Source organism: Scaptodrosophila lebanonensis, unplaced genomic scaffold (genome assembly GCF_003285725.1).
Source record: "Scaptodrosophila lebanonensis strain 11010-0011.00,11010-0021.00 unplaced genomic scaffold, SlebRS2 tig00000024-arrow-pilon, whole genome shotgun sequence".
NCBI lineage: Eukaryota > Metazoa > Arthropoda > Insecta > Diptera > Drosophilidae > Scaptodrosophila > Scaptodrosophila lebanonensis.
The window spans coordinates 5914494-5936638 of NW_022060538.1; the positions used below are offsets into that span (position 1 = coordinate 5914494).

Consider the following 22145-nt stretch of genomic DNA (forward strand, 5'->3'; position numbering starts at 1 on the left):
TATAGTATATAATAAATTGCCCGTCTAATTGACCTAATTTAAATAATTTGATTTGTATGTACTATATAGTATATATAGATTTAAAATTAATATATATTAATATATATATATATATATATATATATATATATATATATATATATATATATATGCATGTATTTCAGCGTTATGTTGCTTGGGTTTTAAATACAATTAAATTATATTCTTGTGATAGGTACGTTTGCAATTGCAATTGCCAAGGTTTTGAAGGCTTTAAGGTTTCCGAAGTTCTTGAATGGTGCGCCGTGAGTCCGTGAAGTTGACGATTCTACGATTTCGTTCGATTTAGATATCTTATCGCTATCAACTACACACTATCTTTGATGCCATGCTGCTGTTTGATTTTCTATTTAAAAACTCTAATTTTATTTGTATATCAAATGCAATAGTTGGCTCAAAAATTGTTCTTATCATTGTTGGTATGTATATTGTTGAGTCTCTATATAGTTGTTGCTGTTGTTGTTTATTATAGTCTGTATGTCTGCACTATATAGGTATGTATGTATAGTATATTAAAGGACTTTATAGGGGAAAATGCGCTACTTCTCAAAGTCTATTACAAAAGTCTTCACTGTTATTGTATTTAGTTTTGTCAAGACAAATGTTTGCACATGCCACTGTCCTTTCATTAGCCTGCAATCGAAATGATACAAAAAAATGCACAGGAACGTTTACAAAACTGACATCAAAGTTACAATATACTCGTGCATGCAATAGACAATAATTAACTGACTGCCAACAATCTTTATGATAGTTTAAAGAACGCTTTTCTAACACTTTATGTAATTGATTTAACATTGACATTGATATGTTGCATCTTTGATTTCCACATATGTATACAAACACACATATGTACATAGAGTTTATATGTATATTGTATAGTATATAGTTATAGGCATATATATGCATAGTTTACGCTCTAACAACACAAATTGTTTACGATGCTTGCTCAAAAATTCGTTAATTTGCCCCTCAATTAATTGTTGCTGGTGAATAGTCTTTTAACAAATTTTTACTTCAGTCCCATATAAAAAACATTGATATACGAATTCGCTATTTTGTTGTTGTTTCGATTTCGATTAAATTGTTAGCAAAGTTTTAGTTTGATTTTTAATATAAATGCAGCTGTTATTGTGCTTCTTCTTTTTTTTCTTCGGTAGATTTTTATATATTTCTTCTTTTTGTTTTCATTTAACTATAAAAATTGTCGCGTTGTTGGTATATCGGCAGTGGTTCGCTTGGTGATTCCGAGCGGCGTTGTTCCTCATCGCTCGCCTGGTTCGACTTTCCGGCTGTTTTCGACATGGCTTTCTCTGTGGAAGAGAGTGGAACAGTTTGTTAGTTATATATGTTTTAAATGATGATTTCAATGATGCCACAAAACCTTCCGAAGCGTGCTGTAATAGTTAGGAAAAGTACGTAATAGAAAACAGTTGAATATATGCTTGTAAGTTTTTTGGTTTGTTTGTGTAGATATGTATGTATGTTGGTATGTAGCAAGTATAGTATGTTTGTTTGGTCGCTGACTGCAGTTAGTTTTCTGGTGCATTCGAGCTTATACTTACTCATCTGTTGAGCGTTTCTGCGCAATTGACTGTTTAACACGACTTTTTACGCATTTTAAGCAGTGCAGCAAAATTGATTAACCACTAAGCGAATATTTTGAATGCAAACTAAACTTTTCTCCTTTCTCATTTTTTTACGATATCCACATCTTGTAAATGCCCTTTTGCAGAATTTTCTAAAACCTAACTGTGTAGACTGATTGAATATTTAGCAGGCTTGTTCTCTTTTTTGAATTCGAGCTTATTTTTCAGACTGAAATGAAAATCGATAGTACATCACTAGTTTTGAGATAAAATCAGCATTCACCACTTTCGATTCCGCATTATTTAATCGAATTCGGAAGGAGATGCTGTCCCCTATAGTATAGAGCCTATACAACTGATAAAGTATCCTAAAGTCTATTTGTTTCTGTCCATATTTTGAACAAGCAGATTAATTTTTTGTTCTTTTTTTTGTTAACATTGTCACAATAGTTGGGTTTTTTATTACTTTAACTTTTATGTTATGGACACGTTATGCAAATTATCGCCATTATTATTAAATTATAAATTATTATACAGCGATTACATATTATTTATGTTTTCAACATCAATAGTTTAAATAGACTTTGTTACTGTATTATAGAATATTTAGTAAAATATATGCTTTTTAATAACCTATGTAGACCAACAAACAACTACAAATTCTCAACTTAAAATTTCATTTCTTTTTTAAATTTTGAATCAAAATAAAAAAAATAAAAAAAAATACTACGTCTTTAGTTTCAAAAGTTTTCTTTAGTAAAATTAAAATTATTTATCGAATATTTAACTATCAGTTTTTTATTTATTTTATGATGAACTTTTTAAAGTTTTTTAATAAAATATGTTTAAAGTCTGTTAAAACCATAGACGCCTGCATAGATAACTTAATAAATTGAAAAGTTTTTTCAATTTACTCTTAGTGGATATCACTGTGAATGTAAATTTAAGACTTCTGGGACTGCCTAACATTTCATTTATAAAAATTAATATTGCAAACCAAAATATCAAGAACTTCTCAGAAGATAATATGTCTTCATATTTGCAGTTATTTTTCCACTCTTCTAACTGAAAATGTCCTTTTAATATAATTCCACTATTTGAGTACGGTGCGCTCATTACAAGTGCTCTCTGGGTTGTCCGCTAGACTAACTTTTTTTTTGAGTGTATATTGTTTAACTACTTTGGAGTGTGGTTGTTTGTTGGGGAGTGACTTTTTGTGAGTGTTTGAGTGAAGGTTAAAATAATTGTATCAGTGCTTTAGGAAAGAGCGTGCTGGATAGTTAGACCAATCCAATATATATATAGTAGATATATCTATTATTTAAACCGCCTTTTCTCTTACAAGCTAATCAATTGAAGGCCGTTGATATGGACAGCAAACTACATTTATAAAAATGTGATAAATTGTACAAACCTTGACTTACGATATAGTTTATCTGTGGTGCTTATTGTTGTTGTTGTTGTTGCTATTGCGTTGATGTCTATATTGTTGTAGTTGTTGTTGTTGTTCTTGTTGTCGTTTAGTATATTTTGTGAATTGTTTGTTTCGATTTGCATTTGCAATTAATTGAATTGCGTGAGCTTAGCATGCTTTAATCTCAGCTTCGCGTGTCTTTACTGTGATTGCATTGTGGTGGTATTACATATATATGTATGTTTGTATGAATGTGGTAGTGGTTGTTGTTGTTGTTATTGTTTGCTGTTGTTCTTGTTGCTGTTAAGTTGTATTTTGTTACTCGTATGTGCGCGAATGTTTGCGAATTATTGCGAACATTCCTTTTCACATACATAATTCTCAATTAAATGTAAACAAACCAATTGCAACAACAGAAATGCAAAAGAACACAAAAACACAAAATGTGAACACAAAATAAAACGACGACAGCTACTACATATTGAATTAGTTTTGACTAGTGGGATTGCCTAGAAGTATGCAAAATAAATAAAATAAAATAATAAAATAATATTGTTAAAAGTATAGTACATGGTACAAGAATATGGTCGAACATAAAATATATTGTAACAATAAAACATTTCAAATACTTTAATAAACAAACATTTATTAACTGCACGTTTTCAAAGTCTTAAAATGTTGATATGCATGGCGTATGCGCTATTTATAAAACTTCATAGAACTTAATGCATATAGATATTAGGTATTGGGTATATAATTCGATTAGAGGGCTATACATAGTTATACAATAATGGTCGAGGTGCCATGTCATATGAGAAGGGCAATGTAGGCAACATGTTTATTGTATAACATGTATGATTGACTGACTTTATAGTATAGAGTTGGTGTTGGTGTTGTGGTGTATGTGGATTAGATGAAATGAATTCTCTTTCACGCCGCGCTGGTGATGAACACGCAATGAAGTGCAGGTGAAACGCTTGGGGTTTTTATATGGAAATCGTAAGGATGAACTTTGCGCTCTTTATAATATTTAGTATGCATATGGTATGTATTTATCTTTAATCATCTAAAAAGTTAGAGAAAGTTGAAAGAGATACATAGATTAGAAGAGAAGAAGTGACAGTTTCATTTAAAAGAGGGATCGGTCAGGTTGATATTTTGAAACACACGTATATGATAGAGAGCTGTACCAACTCTGGCCATTTAAAAAACACTGAATTAACGCTTAGAAATATTTACACACTCATTATGTAAAACATGAAAGAATATAAACAATTTCCTATTTAAGCATATTAGTATTTTGAAAATCAAATGAAAACATTGAACAAAAACGCAACTTGCAAAAGGCATTGCACACAATTTGCTGTTATATCAATGGGATTTGTTTAAAATAACGCAAAAATAATCCTTATGATCAGCGGCAGCACATGAAAACGTGCAGTAATGGGCGTCTAGGCGATATTCTTTTTACTCACCAGCAACTATCTTGCTAACTTGCATGACCTGTTGGGCCAAGATCTGATTTAGTTGCAGCAAGTGTTCGCGTTGTTTCTTTTCCGCATTGATCTTACTGGGCGGCAAGCTCTCGTTCTCCTGTAATTAATGTAGAATGGGAATTAATATTTGGCAGAAATCTCTACTCATAAAATACAATTGGTTTAGACTGGCTTATCGGGAGAAAGATTTGAACACAAAACCCGGAAAAAATTGTGCATCTAGACAAGATGAATGGAAAATAATTCATTCAACGAATAGAAAAGTTAAGACGACGTAAGAGGGCAGAGGAGTGCACTTCGTCAATAATCTGCTTGTGAAGAAAACATCATGTGAAGAACAAAACAGCGGATGCTAATGGTTATTTATAATTTTCTTAATAACATATTATATGTACTTATTTAAAATTCGGCATTAAGTCTCGACCCTCTTTCTCTCTTCAAAAAACCCATTAAATTGTAAGAAAGAAAACACAATTTCGGTTCCTAGAAGTACTTCTTAGTTTACTGAGGACCAGAAGTATTATGATGCCATAAAAATATACAATAAGCTAAATGGACCATTAGCCTTCGTACATTTTTGCTGCCTACTTTTCTTCTTTTACATTACTTGTATTGGTCTATTGTAGCTACGGTTATGTGTAAACCCTAAAAAGCAACTTACATTGGCAGTGCTTATGGGCGCCTCGGCCAGCATTTTCTTAATCGACTCGACCTTCTCTTGGCGACGCTTCTTCTCCTCAGGCGACAGTTCGGGCGTCTGCAATAAGAAATTAGTTATGAGTAACAGTTATATACACTCGCTTTTAAGACTTACTGTTTCGGGTATATAACGTTCAGGTATGACAATTTTATTCGGCGCCAACAGCAAGTTGTCGATGGTGTTCTCAGAGATTTTCTCGCCATGCCCGCCCAGAGCGGATCGCACCACATCTGGTGCATTCATGCGTGGTCGCAACGCTACCTCCATGTCCAGATCATCACGTGCCCGCCAGTTGGTATTCTGCAGAGACTAAAGTTTTAGTTAAATGGAAACTTCAGCCACAGAAAGCTAACCCCCCCACATACATTGCGGTTCATATCGTTCTCCGCCTGCACCTTCTCCATGGCCTTCTGATTCACATTATTGGGTGCTGTGTAGTGGCGACGCTTTTCGCGCGGCACAGCTCGCCGATGCTTATGAGATGCCGGTACTTTCTCCACTAACTTCTCTGTGTCCTCAGATGCAGAGCCAGCGGACATTTCGTTGATGATTTGACGTGCGGCCACGCTCTGGAACACCGGTTCAGGACTGATGTCCGTGAGACTCTTGTTCAGACTCTGCAGCGAATCGGTATTGGTGCGTAGAGCAACGCGGGCACTGTCCCGGGAGGGATGTGCCTGCTGCTGCAGTTGCTTAGCAAAATAGGCATTGGCCAGAGGATTCAGATGCTCGCGCGTCCCGCCATTGCTCAATGGGGCCTGCAACTGCTGCTGCTGCTGCTGCTCGTAGTTACTATTGCGATCGTAGTCGTTGGCAGCGTAATGGTGATGACCATTCTGTTTGGCCACACCGTTAAGATGCTTGCTGTGTCGTGGCTTTGGTGGCTCGCTGTAATTACGTGGCAACGACTTGGAACGACTGTGGCCATTCTGCATGTGCTCCTCGGCATAGCCGCCACTCACGGCCCCATTGGTGTGTGCGTAATGGTGGTTCGCATACTGCTGTTGTTGTTCTTCCTCCAGCACCTGATCCAAATTCTGCTGTGAGCTGCTCAGTCCGCGCTCACTGCGATCTCGATGCCGACGCTCCGACTCCCGCTTGACAATGCGCACCGTCTTGATCTCCTGCTTCTCCAGATTGCTTAGATTTGCAAAGGGATTGGTGTCCAGAAAACCATCGCTATCGACACCGCTCATCTCAAGCGCATCGCTTGAGTCGTTGTAGCGTTGGTAATCGCTCAGCTTGTTATTGGTGCTGGTGTCCACGTAGAGGGGCGTCGATAGGTTCAGTGTGGAGTCGCTCAACTGCCGGTTGCCACTGTGTGTGGCATCCAAATCGGTCTCTGTCCAACTGGTCGAATTGCTGCGCTTCTTTAGACTGCCATTTGTGCTACCCGGTGTCATTTCCTTGTTACCAATTTCCTGATACAAACGCGAAGAGTTCTCTGTTAGCTGACGCACCGCGGAGCTCAACTCATGCCGTTGTCTCTGCATATCGCCCACCAGCGACTGCACACGCTCGAGCTCAGACTGCAGAACGGCAGCCGTTTGATTGCTCGCACCGTTGCCATTTAAATGCGAGCCATCGTTGCCTACCCGGGAGGCTTGAACCTTTTGGCGCAGCACCAGCAACTCCTGCTCCAAGCGTGCATTTCCCGCCACTGTCTGCTCCAGTTTCTGGAAAAAGTACAAAGCACTTGTTTTAGTCTCGTAATTTGATTGCGGTCGTGGCACATGCAGCTAGAGGGCTACAAAATGAGGCGAGTGGACGTAGAAGTCTTTTGCATTCGTTTGCTTTGCACAAAACACATGGCTGTTAGTTCTGGTTTTGGTGTTTGAATATGGTTTCGAATTAGTTACAAAAGCGACAAAGCGACAAGGCGACATGCGAAGCTCCAGATACAAATATAAAGAAGTATCTGGCACACACATACACATATAGTATATAGTAGAGTACACATGGTACGACTTAAGAATAGTTATGCAAAAAACTTCTACTAGGCACCTTCGCTACCTTTGAGTTCTCGGCAAGCAGCTGATGGACACGTGACAGCTCACGCTCCAGTATGTGCTGCTGCTTCTTGGCCGCCTCCAGTGCCATCGGAGTGGCATTGTTGTCGTGTATGCGAGCTCGCAAGCCACCCAAAGCACGTTCCAGGTCCTCCTTATCCCGCTGCAGGCTCTGCAAAGTACCTGACTCCTCCTGCAGCAACTGATCTAGCTGATAGAGTTGACGCACCTTGGCCTGTTCAACGACAATAAATTGTAAATCATTTATAAGTTATTGGTTCTTGAAAATAGACTTAACATAAAGTATTTATAAGACTAGGCTTTAAACTATTTTAATACAAGGTGTAAATTACAAAATATAACTCGCCTGTAGCTCGGCTTGATTGGGACTCAGACGGTCCCATTGCTTTTGTTCCTCCTGCAACATTTGGCGCTCCTGCATGCGCTGATTGAACTCGAGGCGATCCAAGGTGGCCGGCTCATTGCTGCGCGCATCGTTGCGGTAGAGCGAACCCAACTTGACCATATTGTCCACCAGATTGACCAACGGCTTGCTCTTCTCATACTGTCGCTCCAGATCGAGCAAATGTTGCTTCAAATAGTCCAAACGTTGTATGCTCTCGGCGCGTGTAAGACCCTCGGCAGTGCGTAGCCGGTTCTGCAGAAGTTCCAAGATATTTTAAAAATAGCGAATAGTCAGAGCATATAGTCTGTTAAGTCTATAAGTAATATTAGTTAAGTAGTAACGCATTTCCAACACCAAAAATTAAACTCTGTTAGCTAGCCAGTCAGCCCATCCCACAACCGAACAAAAATGTATTTGGTTTTTGGTAACAACCTGCACGTCGTGTATATCGCTGCAACATTGTTCGATGGCGCGTGCCGTGTTGCTGCTCTGGCGTCGCAATTGTATTAACAGCAGTACCAACTCCTCATGTGTGCGACTTAGCAAATCGCCAGCAGATACATCCAGGTTCTGTGTGGGCAAGTGGTTCGTGTGTTCAATGAATAGAAATTAAAACCCACCCCAGCGTCCACACAAAGTTTCAAATCCATTCTTTTCAAACCCCAACAACTTACCCGTATTTGCGTGCTGGTCTCACGTTCCAGCATATCGATTTCAGCTCGACTGCCGGCACGTCGTAGAGCAAACTGCTGCTGTTGTTGTTGTTGTTGTTGTTGCTGCTGCTGCTGCAATGGCGTTGATGTGGATGGACCATAAAGACCGCGATCCGTCAGCGCTGTGGCCTTGGCGTATTTCGTCTCCTGTGCATTGCCGTAGTAGGACTGCATTTGATCGTACTGGTGCTGCCTCACATCCGACGGCTCGGGCTTCACAGTTAGGGTGCCTTTGGGCAAATTGTTCACGTTGCGCACCGAAATGGAAGCTGTAAGTTTAGCGGAAATGCAAAACGTAAAGAGAGAGAGCGAGACAGCACATTGGAAAAAAGAGCTTAATTCATGGCTATGGAGTAGCATGTAATTAAAATGCGTGCGCGAAATAAGAAGCAACGAAGCGTCGGTACATAAAATTATACAAAAAAAAAAAACAAAAACAACAAAAGGTTCGCTGTTGGCCGAGGTGCAGTCGCAGTTTTGTGGGGAGTGGAGTGGGAAGGAGTAGCGTAAATTAGTGCACTACAAAGTTGAAGCAACTAAATGGAACGCACATACTAGTGCTAATCTTTTTAATTCATTTTTGCTTGCTGTCTTTTGCTTTGCGCACAAATGTATGCTGGTTTTTTTTTTCAAACAAATCTCATTGCTCTAAAGAAATGTGTGTGGTGTGTGTGTGTGTGTGCGTGTGCGTGCGTGCGTGCTGTATATTTACAAGCGCTTGCAAGTTTACTTAAAAATGCATATGTGAAATGTTTTGTAATATAAGAAATTTGCTTACCATATTTTGTTTTTTCTTTTTCTCTCTTTTTATTTTTGTTAATTGAACAAAATGCAAAACAACACAAACAACAACAATAGTGACAACAACAATAACAAAAATAATAGACAAAACTAACTAGCAACATGAAGTAAGCAACAAAAACGTCGAGCTCAACCATTTAATGCAAGCGCCAATTGAAAGAGAACACAAAATGTAGCCTACTTTTAGGCGCGGCTGTAAATCGTAGTGGAGGTGGGTGTGTGGGTGTTTTTTATTCTCAGTTCTTTCGTGATTTCGGCATCTTGGCCGTCGCAACAATGGAATTGCCATTGTCGTCATTATTGCCGCTATTCAATTGTTGTATTATGGAGCGCACATTACTCGTCAGCGGCAGAACGGGACCAGCACTGGAGGGCACTGGAGCTGTTGGCTCTGCCACACCCGTGCCTGATTCTACATTATTGTTCTTCAAGAGACCACTAGACATGGCATCCCACTGTCGTATTGTCTCGCGATCCAGCTCTGTGGACTTGTGCGATAAATTCGAAGCCGTCTCTTCGCGCAATACTTCGTACACATCCTGCTCCTCATCATCCGGCATTGCCGAGCTGGAGATGGCATTGGAGGTGGCAGCTGCCAATAGCTGCACATAAACATCATGCTCGTCGGGGGGATGGACACGACGCGTCTTGTAGCTAGCACGCACATGGTGCGACACATTATCATTCACGTAGGTCACATCACGCGTGAGTCGCGAAGTCTTGGGCACACTTGGTGGGGGTGGTGGAGCTGCGGTTATGCGATCGAGATCATCTAGCGAGCGAGCATGACGCTGCGAGACGCGACGCAGACTCTCGCGCCACAGTGCATCCTCCTCCCAGAGCAGTTCGCCACCTAAAACTGAGAGTTCATTGGCATTATTGGTAGCTATTGCGGCTATTTCTGTTGCTGCTCCAGCTGCTGCTGTTCCTTCTGCCGCTGCTGTCGTGGAGGGCTTAACAATGTCACCAACACCAACCACGCCAACCAGGCCAATCAGACTACCATTACCCTTACGACTCAGATTTGTATTTTTAGTAGAAGTTGTGGTTGCAATGCTCTCAATGTTGCTGTTGCTGTTACTGGTAGTAGTGTATGAATATGCTGGATTAATTGGCATTGTCTGACTGCTGCTGGGACCTAACTCTGGACTAAGTCCCATGTTATTGTTTAGTTTCAGTTTGAACGGCATTTCGCTGGCCGACTTCAGATTTTTGGCACAGCTATAGCTTAGCTTCTCGTTGTTATCCTTGACGCTGTACAAATTCTTACTATCAATAGCCTGATCCTTGTCCACCAGCGCATCCATATTAAATTGATGCCGATCTATAGGATTGTGTATGTGGGCTATATTTAAGCCATGGGCGTGTATATCCCGCTGATTATTCAGCGGTGAGCTCGCCGGCAGTTCGGAATAGTAGTATGGAGCAGATTGTGTCGAGATGTTGCTATTGTTCCGACTATGCAAGGGCGTGACATATCGTTGCTGTGGTGTCAGGCAATCAGCACTTCCACCCGCACCACCACCCAATTGCTGTATGGAATCGGTGGAAGACAAAAAGTGTATATTGCCATAGAAATGCTCCTCATGTTCGGCGTTACGAAATGTCTTAGGTGGCTTGATGAGATTAGTGAGAATATCAGCGCCTGCGGCAGCATGTACATCGCTCATCAGCTGGCTGGAGCTGCCAGCATGCTGATAGGGCAGTAGCTCGCTGCCCTGTAAATGACTTAGGTATGTGTCCAGCTCGTGACTACTGAGTGTCTCCTCGAACTGCTCGCTGAGCGATTCGATCTCGCTTATGGATTCCTGGGAGAGGGGACGACGCGAACGTTGGCGCTCTAGCTCCGAGTCGGAACCCTGACGTTGCTGCCGAAACTCGACAGACTCATTCTCGCTGCTATCTCCGACATATCGCAATGGCAACGGCAGTGAATTGTTGCTGGAGCTGCGTCCCGGCGCCGGATTTACCAAGGCTGGCGAACGCTGCTGCAACTTGTGATAGAGCTCCAGATCGGAGCTGGTGCGCGAGGAGCTATTGTCCGTGTGGCAGCTGTAGTTCGAATCCGAGAGGGTGCGAGCATGTTGTTGCTGAAGCAGCAAAGTAGGCGTGGTTGCCATTCTTGGCACTTGACCACGAACCTTGGCAAAGTGATCGGGCAGCGAAAGACGACTGCTCTTCAGCACTGCTGCTGCAGCTGCTGTTGTCTCCGGTTTGGACAAATTCAGCGACGTGTTGCTCGCATGCATTTTTGGCAGCTGCTCGTAGGACAGGTGGACGGGCGCCTTGCTGCCGCTGCTATCACGTCGCTTCACCGTATCGTAGTGTTCCGAAGAGAAGATCTCCTCGGTCTTAAGCTCCTCCATGGGCGGCGGTGATGCTGGTATGGGGGGCGGAGGCACAATCTCACTGTCTGAGCTCTCTGCATAATTGTTGAGTGGTGTGGTGGCTCCCAAATAATACGAGGCCGGGCGGAAAGTGTCCGACAGACTGAAACGTGAACGGGAGCGCAACTTCTTGGCCTCCAGTTGCTGCTTGCTGCTTTCATCATCTGCATCGGAACTGTCGCTAACTAATGCCAAGGCACTCTTTGCAGGCTTCAGTATATCTGGCATGTCCTTACCCTGTCGCTTATTATGTCCACGTTCGGAGTTTGGTTTTTTGGTTTTCTTCTTTAACGTTTCGCTGCTGCACTTTTTACTCTTCTTTAGCGTAGAGCGACCAGAAGAGCAGTGAGATTCCTCAGCAGCAGCGGCTGCTGCAGCAGTACCTACTCTTACACCTGCTAGTTCCATATAGACCGGTTCAGTCTTTGCCTTGGTCTGACTAACACTGCTAGCTATGCACATGATCTCATAGTTGCTCCTATTATCATCCTCAGTGAGATCTTTAGTCATTTCAACATAGTGGTTCTCCTCCGCTTCGGTGAGACTTTCATTTGTGGCTACAAGGCTCAGCGTGCCCGACAGTCCCACTTCCACTTTCTTTGGTGTCATGGGCAGATAATGACTCTCATCAAACTGTTGGTCAGTGGTAAGGGTTATAGACTCATTCATATAAAACTGTTGGCTCTCCTCGTTGCTGGTCGTGGAGTTGTCCTCCTTAATTGCTGGCGCAGTAATATCAGCCTCATCATCCTGTGCCAAAGCCTCGTCTATATCATCATCTGTGTACTCTTCGCAGGCCGTGCTCTCCTCGTCTTCATCTTCATTTGGGGGTTCTTCATCATCTGTCGCTGCCTGCGCTTCAGTTTCATTGACAGGCTCTGATATATTGGGGACTTCCTCTGCCGTTGGGGTCAAGTCATTCTCCTGCTCCTCCAGGCGTTGCTGCTTAGCCTCTTGGGTTTCCTTATACAGCTTTAAGTGCATCAGCATGGGTGTCTCTTCGGCATCGTGTATTAAAGCTATTGGCTCCGGTCTCTTTGGCGCTGTCTCCCTACTGGGCGCAAACTCCACGTTCTCATAGGTGCTGTTGTTGCCGGTGACCAACTTGTTGCTATAAACTGGCACATAGTTTGTGTTCTGTGGAGATTTGGGCGCCTTTTTCTTTGGCAGAATGGGAAGAGGTGCTTCGTCATCGTCATCCTCATCATCGTTATCATCAACATTGAGTCTCGTAGGCAATTTTAATTTGAGTTTAGGCTTCGTTTCTGAAGACTTGGGCTGCACTTGTATGATGGGCGTCTTGCTGGCCTCGTGCACTTTTAGTATCGGTTTTAGCTGAAACTTGATATCTGTCGTCGGTGCTGTTGCAGTTGTTGTTGTTGTTGTGCTAGCTACATCTGTTGTTAATGATGTTGTTGTTGATTGTTTTGTATATGAAATATTCGTGTTACTAGTACTACATATGTTTGCTATTGTTGTTATTGCTGTTGCTGCTGCTGGTGCTGTTAATGTTGTTGTTGTTTTTGCTGTGTCTTGTGTACTTGTTGTTGTCGTTCTTGTTGTTGTTGTTGCTGACCTTCCTGCCGGCGCACTTAAGTTATCATCCACAGTCCCAGCTGTTTCGTGTGTGTGATTTGTTTTTTCACCCATTTACAACATATAAATACAGTTTTTGATTTTTCGTTTGGTACAAAGTTGTGTGTGTGTGAAAAAATCAACCAAAATGTGTATACACAAAAATAGGAAAAAAAGAGAATTATAAAACAATGTTTTTTTTTTCGTTTTTGTTTTAAATATTTGTTTGTTGTTATGCATTAGAAACAAATGGTTTGTTGGCTGATGAGTTTTAAAGACTACAGCGGCTTTAGATTGTTCGATGTACAAAAGGTGTTTAGTTGAAAATTGTTGAAAAAAAAACCCAAGAAATTACACACCAATCACCCATATACGAAAATACACACAACACAATCACCAACTACATAAAATATTTAAAATGTTTACACCATTTCCACGTTAGGCGGGGGCGTAGAAATCGAAAAAAGAGCAAAAAGTGCTACAGAGTTCAAATTGAAACGTAAACAACAATGTTCAAGAGTCAAGCTTACATATTTTTCCCATTTGCGGCATTAGACATTTAAGTTTGCCCCTCTCTCTCCCCCTGCCACTTGACCACATTGTGCATGTGTGCACACACACACACGCACACACATACCCACACATATACTACTAGAACTTTTACCCAAATACTTCATTTGCTTCAGTTGCTAAAGTACCGTTGGTTGTTTGCTACAAATTTGTTGCCTACTGTTAGGCTCTTCGGGCAACGAAACTACAATTTTCCATGCTCTTCCATGTTTCATTTAACTTCATTTGCATTAATTAAATATTTAAATCGTTTATGTGCGCACAGCAGGAAGGTTTCTTTGTTTGCTCGTTCGTTCGTTCGTTCGTTCGTACGTTTGTTGATTGGTTATAAATCGCATTTTGTTATTTTATTTTTTCTCTTTTATTGTTTGTGCATGCATTTGATAATATTAATTAAAACATAAAAGTGATGCATCAATAGCTCAACGAATATCAACTACAGCTGAACTAGCAAAATGAAATACAACTAAAAACAATTGGCATAAAATATTAGCAATGAAACAAGCAAAAAGCGGCATTAATTGATATTGTTTATACATACAAGTATGAGTTTATTTGGTTAGGTGGAATTACAAATAGGAATCATTATCAGGGTCAATTTAAATTTTGAAATTTGAAAATTATGTTTTAAGGGATATTTGTGGGGCTTTTCAAAACGCGCTCAAATTATCAATTAAATTGAGGTTACAATAAAGTTGTATATAAATTAATGTTTCCATATAATTTGCTGCAGTTGGCAGATTTATTTAATTTATAATAGAACCCTTCAAAACCAAACAGAGACAAGAACGGTGCTAAGTTATATTGAATGTTCATTAGACTTTTAAATGGCTTCTACGTTTGTTCTTTAATCGAAAACTGTGGCTTAAATCGGTAACGAACGCTTTTATGGCTTGTGCGATGCACACACCTCTCAGTAGCTGAAATAGCCGACAACTTTGAAGATACTCCTTCCTTATTGAAATTTAAGTATCATTATAACTAATCGTTGAAGAATTTTGATATAGAAATATATATATCCGTTCACTAAAGTTGACTTTGCAACGCAGCTTGTAATGTAAATGCGTTATTTCGCTTGGCCATGAAACTGATATAAATATATTTTAACAACAAATAACTGAAGCCTAGTGATTTAAAAGATTTGATTTTAGTTAATATCTAAGCCTCTAAATATGATCTCACTGCTTCACAAACAGTTCTCTTTAAGGCAGTTCTCTATAAAGACCCCCCCCCTTTAATATGATGAGAAATGAGTTCCACATGCATAGGAACTGCAATTACGGCTAAAAGTGATGTTAGAAGGATGTAGACACCAAAGGCAGAGTAATTGTCAAAGCATACATACGACTACGACTAAAAGTAATAGAGTAACAGGCAGCAAAGTCAAAGACAGCAACACGCAGTTAGCAACTGGACGAAGAGGAACAGAACAGTGAGTATACAAGTATATAGACAGAGTTGCATAAAAGTGACAGCGCATAGAGATTTACTCAGTATAGAAAAAAGCACATAACGCATACATAGAAAAGATTTGAGGCAAAGCAAAAAATACTTATACTGGTACGCACCTTCATCGTCCGATGAGTAGTTGCTGTAGACCACACCGCCGGGACCCACATTGGCGTGTGTCTCGGAGCGTGAACGCTGAATGCCCGCAGCTGACCCCGAAGATGTGGTTGCCGCTGTGCCTGGAACAGCAGCTACAAGGCCCGTTTTGCCAGCCTGTGGTGCATAGCGTGCTCCACTGGCCACGGCAGTGGAGGCCAATAATATGTTGGGATTGCTACCCAGCTTGGACATGGCCGACATATTGCTGCCACCCTGCTGTACGCCCTTGCGCGTCAGTGGCGATTGCAGCATGCGCTGTTTCCACTCCAACAGACGCTTCATGGACTCCTCACGCTTGCGTTCGCCATCTTGAGGGTTTAGGGATGGCGCTGGTCCGATTGGGCCAGTTTGTGTGGGTGATGTGGTAGCCGAGTTGCTGGCCGAGTAATCATCATCGAGGCCGCCACTGCGCTTAGGCAAACGCGCACTCGCCGACCGCAAAAATTGCTCATTTTTATTGATTATCTCTTGTGTGGACATCGAAGGCGGAAATATCGAACCAGGATGCACATTGAGGGGCGGCAGGTCCTCTTGCGATGAGGGCGATTGTGCCGCATGTGTGGAGGCAGATCTCACGCCGCCACTACCCGCTCCCTGACTGGCCGAACGACTCATTCTGGGCATGCTGGCGCCGCTTTGCACTTGGGTTTCTGCGAGCAATTCCTGCCGCTTGTAGGCACGCTCGTAAGGATTCTCATAACCAATGGTGTGCATGCCCATGCCCTGGCCGAAGTCCATGCCTGAGGCAGTGCGATAGCTGCCCGCCTGCTGCGGCTGAGCAGAGGCGCCTCCGCTTTGCAAATATAGCGCACTCTTCCTCATTTTTTCCGCATAGCTGGCCTCCGAGTAGTAGAAGCTGTCGGGCGTACGATTGATGTCCAAGCTAGACTTCGGTCGAGGAGCACGTCCCGCCTCGTGCTTGCCAGCACTCATTTGGGCGGCAGCCGCAGCAGCCGCTGCTGCCTCTGCACGCGCTTCATACTCCAGAAAATCGGCGGAGTGCGGCCTCACAATGGAAGCCGCAGAACGTGCACGCATGTCCAAGTTATTGATTAGTTGATCAGCCGGTGTGGGCTGCAAACAAAGCGAAAGAGAGAAAGTGTGGAAGTTAGAGGAATGTGAAATTATTGTTCGTTTACACTGCATTTAAAACATGGAAATTGGTGGGTCATAACTCAGGCACAGCTGCTAACCTAACCGCCTGGCATGCACATGAATGATGTATGCAACTTAAACACACTTGCCGCTTGCCGCCTGCCACTTGCCGCTTGCCTGCGACCCACAAAGAAGAACGCGCCACGAAATTGCGTTTTCAACCAAATTGCAGTGGCAGCCCTGCAAGTCCGAAATGTCTGCAATTTTACAACCCACTGACACACTAAACCATAATTAAGAAGTGTGTGTTTGTGTTAGTGTTTCGAGTCGTTGAAACAGAAAGTTAAGCAAATGCTCAAGTAGTCAAATGTTTGCAAGTTCTGTGGAGAAGGATTGAGGGGAAGCACTCGGAGTAGCTGTCTCGCAAAATGGGTCGGACTCACCCACCTTTTGACTTTGTCAAATCTTAAGAATCTTTTGACGCTTTTCGTTTCCGTTTCGTTTTTGGGTTCGACTGCATTACAATATGACTTGAATCTTGCGATTTCGTAGGTGCCATGGAATTGTATATTAAAACCAACATTGTCAGCTAGCTGGTCTAAGAAGACGTCTGTTTTGGGGTGCCAATGCTAAGTAACCTGGCACTACTAACAACTAAGTTAGTTCATAAACTACCTCGCGCGTTGAGACTCTAATTTGTTTGAGAGAAGCAAGAAATTTTGCACTTACCTCTAAATGGTTGGGCGTGTAACGCGACGGCATGGCCGGCACATGCTTGCTGCCATCATAGCTGGGTGGGCTAAGGGGTCTCCTATAGCTGGCTGCCTCCTGTAGCAGTGCTTCTTGCGCCGAAGTCGGACCATTACCGGCCAACTGTGACATGTTGTAAATGTCCTCATAGTCGGCGGCAAACATGCGCTGCTTGGAGCGTCCATATGCGTCCGGTGTTCGTCTTTCCGCTTGAAGCTGTGCAGCCGGATAGCCACGTTGTAGTAGCTTGGCCATGTAGAGTTCACGCTCGCCATAGATCTCCTCAGCAGCACGCTGCTGTTGCAAACGCGCTATCTGCTCCTCCATATCTATATAGTTGCTCGGGGAAATGGGCAGTTCACCGCCGCCGCCGGCCAATGCCAATTGCTGCTGGAATTGTGCCTCGAGAGTGTCTAGCGCGTAGTGCTGCTGCGCCAGAGATGTTGAAACATGACCAGTGCGTGTATCATAGATGGCGTGATGCTGCTGCGGCTGCTGAGATCGTTGCTGCTGTTGCTGTTGGTAGAGCTGCTGCGTGGGCGACATGATACCGCTGCGGCGACTAGAGTGATGGGTCGAGTGGTGCTTGTTCTCGTTTTCAAAGGATTGTTCGGGAGATGGCGATGAGTAGCCGCCGTCGTTGATGCGTCGCGGCTTGGGCGGTGCATTGGCGTAAAGGGGCTGTGCACCACCGCCAGCAGCATTGCCAGTAGCACTCTGAGTACCGCCGGTATTATCAGATGCGGGCGTAACCTGTCCCTGACTCAATTTTCCATTACCCGGCTGGGATTGCAAGGTGTGTATGCCCGAATCGGAATTTTCGCCGCTGTGATTCAGTGACGAGCTTACGCTCGGCTGCGATGTCTGATCCGATTCCCCACTGCTAGGAGCCTGCATCATGGTGGCGGCAGTTAAAGCGCGTACCCACTGCATCATAGCATCCGCAGTTTCAGCTGCAAGCCAGTAAGTGCGCATATTCTGATGCTCGCACTTGAAAGCGAACTTCCGATAGATCTTGTCCTCGGGCAGGCAAGCCGAAACCCGATACGAGGGCAGGAGCACCGAACCCAATAGCTTCTCCTCCTCAGGACCCTTGTAGTAGTACAAGCAATATTCGGCGAGAACGAACCAACGCTTGCGCCACACTTTCAGGCCATCGGAGCCCTGTTTATGCAGCCAGCCAGAGAGCGCGACATGCGATGTCGGCGGTCGCTTCGTTATAGGAGACTTGAGGGCCTGTATGGAACCGGCACTCTTCTTGCGATCCAATGGTGCATGCGTGGGACTTTTCGTCGATGACGTGGCTGTGGATTCCTCCGAACTGGGCGTTGACTTGTTGGTACCACTGGTGGCAGCCGTAGCTGCGCTACCGGGTACAGGCTTAACCGCCGATATCTGTGTCTGGCAGGCCTGATTGACCACGTGCCCCGGATGATTCTGCTGTATATAGACGGGTCCGTGCTCGCTGCCCGGAGTCTGCATATCCGACTTGTGCCGCTGCTGCTGCTGCTGGTGTTGTTGCTGCTGCTGGTGTTGTTGCTGCTGCTGAAGTTGTTGCTGCTGCTGCTGCTGTTGCTGAAGCTGTTGCTGATGTTGCAGCTGCAACTGCAACTGTTGCTGCTGCTGTGCGTACAATTGCTCTTGGTAGTGTGGCGGCATCTTTTGCTGTACCTTCAATGGTCCCGTGGCCGGTTGATATTGATTTGGTAGGTTTAGCGTGGAAGGCGGCGCGCGTTGCTGTTGTTGCTGCTGTTGCTGCTGCTGTTGTTGCTGTTGCAGCGTTATGTTCGATACCATGCTGGCCGATTGACTCATGTGATAATGACCTGTGGGGGGATTGAGCGCCTGTCGCATAGCAAATGTACGTTGCTGTTGTTGCACTGCCTCGTTCTGCGTGGCCAACTGGGCTTGCATTTTCGCCTGCTGTAGTTGTTGGTATTGCGCCTGCAGTGCTGAAATGGGATGATGGCCGGCCGTGGCGTTGCTCGCCTGCAGTCGGCCAGCGGCGGCCAAATATGTGCGCTCCGTGGGTGACTGATAGAGCTGCTCCTCGCGTCCACCTCCGACGCCGCCGCTGCTGCTGTATGACTGATGATAGGGCGAGCTATGGGAGCTGCTCGATGTACCTCCATGGCCATGCTTCAGCATGCCGTGCTTGGCCTGTGGCTGCATTTCAATAGGCGATAGTGGACCACCACTGGAGGAGGTGGCTGTTGGCGATTGCTGGTATAGTGCCTGTGACTGCATGTGATAACCCGCACCCATGCCCTGAAACACCGGCGAGTGTGTGGCTGTGCGATAGTCGATGAGGTTCGTTTGATAGGCCAGTGGCAGTTTCTTCTGCTGCTGCGCGGTTGCCGCTTGCAACTGTTGCAGCTTCTTGGCGTCCATGGTGGCGGCTGTGAAGAGCGGTGGCGCCTCCAACCTGCAACACAGAAACAAAGAGAGAGAATGACAGAGGGAACCAAATTAGTAATTGCTGTGATTGCATTCAATTAGCAAAGGTCGCGCGCGTTAATTCAATTGCGGACTGTTGCGAGTGGCCATCGTTAAGCCATCGCCAGGCCTTTTCAATTTGAAATCCGTGTTCATTCCAGCTTAATGAAAAATGTGAACGGCTCAGCACGTAATTGGCTGTAATTGATTAACTGCACAGCTGCAGGGCCCAGACACGCTGGGTCGTACTGGGGGCGACCTCGCGTTCTTATTTTGCAATTTGTTCAATTGGAATGTGCGCGAAAACCATACAGAAAATTTAAAAAAAAATGCATGCGTTGCATTTTCTAATTTAGATTTAACTTTACTCACCAGTCCCATAGCTGATAAATGCAGCCAAACATGATTGTTGCCTTTGTATTGTTACTATTACGTTTGAATTAATGTATTAATAATTTAATTGGCTCTATTTTGTAGAATACTCAATTGCACTAATTTCTGTTTTTTTCTGATTTTTTTTAGATATTATTATGGCGTATAATGCGTTTTAATTTTATTTTTCAGATGAGTGTGAAAATTCAATTACATTTTTCACTTTCCATTGAATGGCTTTTGTGAGTCTCTTTTCGTTCGTTTCTCGTGATATGTTTTTATGTGTGCTAGCAGGCAGAATAGAAAGAAAAAAAACGCACCGCATTCACCCAATTGCAATGAAAACAGCGTGTATTTTCTATTTTTATTGAGGACGACCGCACATTTTGTTAATTTGCGAGCGGGCGAGAGAAGAAAAATGTTGCTGGGCTAGTCAACAGAAAAAAGCTTTTCATTCGAGGCTTTAATGCTCTTTTTTCATTGCGGATTTTTGTACAATTTGTAAAATGCTAGCAGCAAGGATCGGTTGAATGGGGATTAGAGGACCACGGGCATAAGACGATTGATAAAATTACAAGAAAACAGTGTTGCAATGATTTGTACCTGCATTAGTAGATTAAACTCCCTTGAGCTGACGTAGAATAATTAGACAGACACCATGGAATTGATAATATTTTTTATGATTCTAATTAAATAAAAACTATTCTGACAATCCAAATGTTCAACCGCCTCAGAAGCTGTGAGGGCCGTGTAAAGAACATATTCCTCCAAGCAGGCGTTAATCCATTTAGTTTAGAGAAGAGTACAAAAATATTGAATCTATGTCGAACAAAGAAAATTTCTTAAGAGAAAGAAGAAAATCTGTAAAGCAAATGTAAAATTTCTCTAAAAGCTCAATTCATTCTAGCAGTTAAGTATTTTAGAGATACATAGATAAATATAAAAAACAATGTTCTCTAAAAAAGTGTGTGTCATGCGTAATTAATCGTTCAATTTTGTTTAAACTAAATTTATTGATAAACAAAACTGGAATTTCGAACAATTCATATAAGCAATCAATTATTAATTAATTAATCGATTTGACTAGCATGGCCCTAGCAGGTTCAGATTTCACAGACAATTATTTTATCAATTTGCTTGATTATAGGTAAATCAATGCGTTTATTCTACATACTTATATCACTCGTATGCATTTAAATTGAAGCTTTTGCATGAATCGACTTATTATTTTGTAGCTTATAGGAATTCAATGCTTTGCAAAGTTTGGTTATTGTTTGTGATAGACTCAGAGAAGTTGAAACTAAACATGACAACCGTATTAATAGTCATAGTATATGAGACATTTTCGAATTTTGTTTGGCAGGAGCTCATTCATAAAATGCACTACAAGAATGAATAAAATATATGGAAATCAATGCAATATATTTGACTGTAAACAGACATCGGAGGCAGGCAGGCACATAATCGCCATTCACCGCATCATTTGACGCGTTTAATACGATTGACCGCCGGACAAACATGTACTATACGTAAATGAAAAGTTATATGTTTAATTACCTTGGCATGTGGGCCACATTGCCACATGAATTACAAATTGCATTTATTTATGCGCACACAGAGCCTGAACACTCAATTCTGTCGCACGGGTATTCTACGTATTGTACGTACATATAAGTAATGTAGTGCAATGAAAATGAAAATGGGTTTTCAAATATTTAATGCATGCGCTGAGGCACAAACTGGCGCACACAAGTGAATTGTGTGAAGCTAAATGGCATATGTTACGACTATGTAAATCAAATGCGCCTGGGCTGCAGGGCGTATACGCAATAACGTATAATGGCTGCAAAGCAAACGATAGGAGTAACACCAACAACAGCAATATCCAAACAACAATAAAACTTGGCGCATACATCGTCTAAGGCTAAGGACTCCAGCACCGCCAACGACGATGCCGATGTTCGTGCATTAAAAGCAAAGTCCTGTTGAAAATTTTGCGCAATATATAAACAATTGATCCGAGCATTTTATGCACACAATTCACAACTCATGTGCTGTGTGTGTTTGTGTGTGTATGTCTATGTGTGAGTAACACCGGCTTGCCAGAAAATTTAAAGTAATGCTTTATCCAGCTTGCCAATAGCGTTTATTCTCGAATAGCAGGGCGCTAGAAAGTATGCAACAG

General features: G+C 42.7%; 1 protein-coding gene across 4 annotated transcripts; it reads right to left on the bottom strand.

Annotated features, from left to right (window-relative positions):
- Window positions 1-158: 158 nt before the first annotated feature.
- Window positions 159-19994, bottom strand: LOC115622048 (serine-rich adhesin for platelets). 4 transcript variants are annotated; one of them, XM_030515920.1, is made up of 13 exons: window positions 19961-19994; window positions 19430-19577; window positions 17132-19387; window positions 15268-16381; window positions 9442-13170; window positions 8328-8641; window positions 7615-7905; window positions 7252-7476; window positions 5604-6914; window positions 5353-5538; window positions 5200-5295; window positions 4518-4635; window positions 159-1352 (listed from the first exon to the last, which is right to left on the bottom strand). In XM_030515920.1, exons 1-13 carry the CDS (start codon window positions 19990-19992, stop codon window positions 1231-1233), a joined length of 9942 nt encoding a protein of 3313 aa, XP_030371780.1. In that variant the 5' UTR covers window positions 19993-19994; the 3' UTR covers window positions 159-1230. The 4 variants fall into 4 exon arrangements, with proteins under 4 accessions (XP_030371780.1, XP_030371782.1, XP_030371781.1 ...); XM_030515922.1 differs by lacking the exon at window positions 9442-13170 and adding an exon at window positions 8086-8223 and having other exon boundaries at window positions 7252-7482; window positions 8328-8635; window positions 17132-19577; XM_030515921.1 differs by lacking the exon at window positions 9442-13170 and adding an exon at window positions 8086-8223 and having other exon boundaries at window positions 5353-5547; window positions 7252-7482; window positions 8328-8635; window positions 17132-19577.
- Between the last annotated feature and the right edge of the window lie 2151 nt (window positions 19995-22145).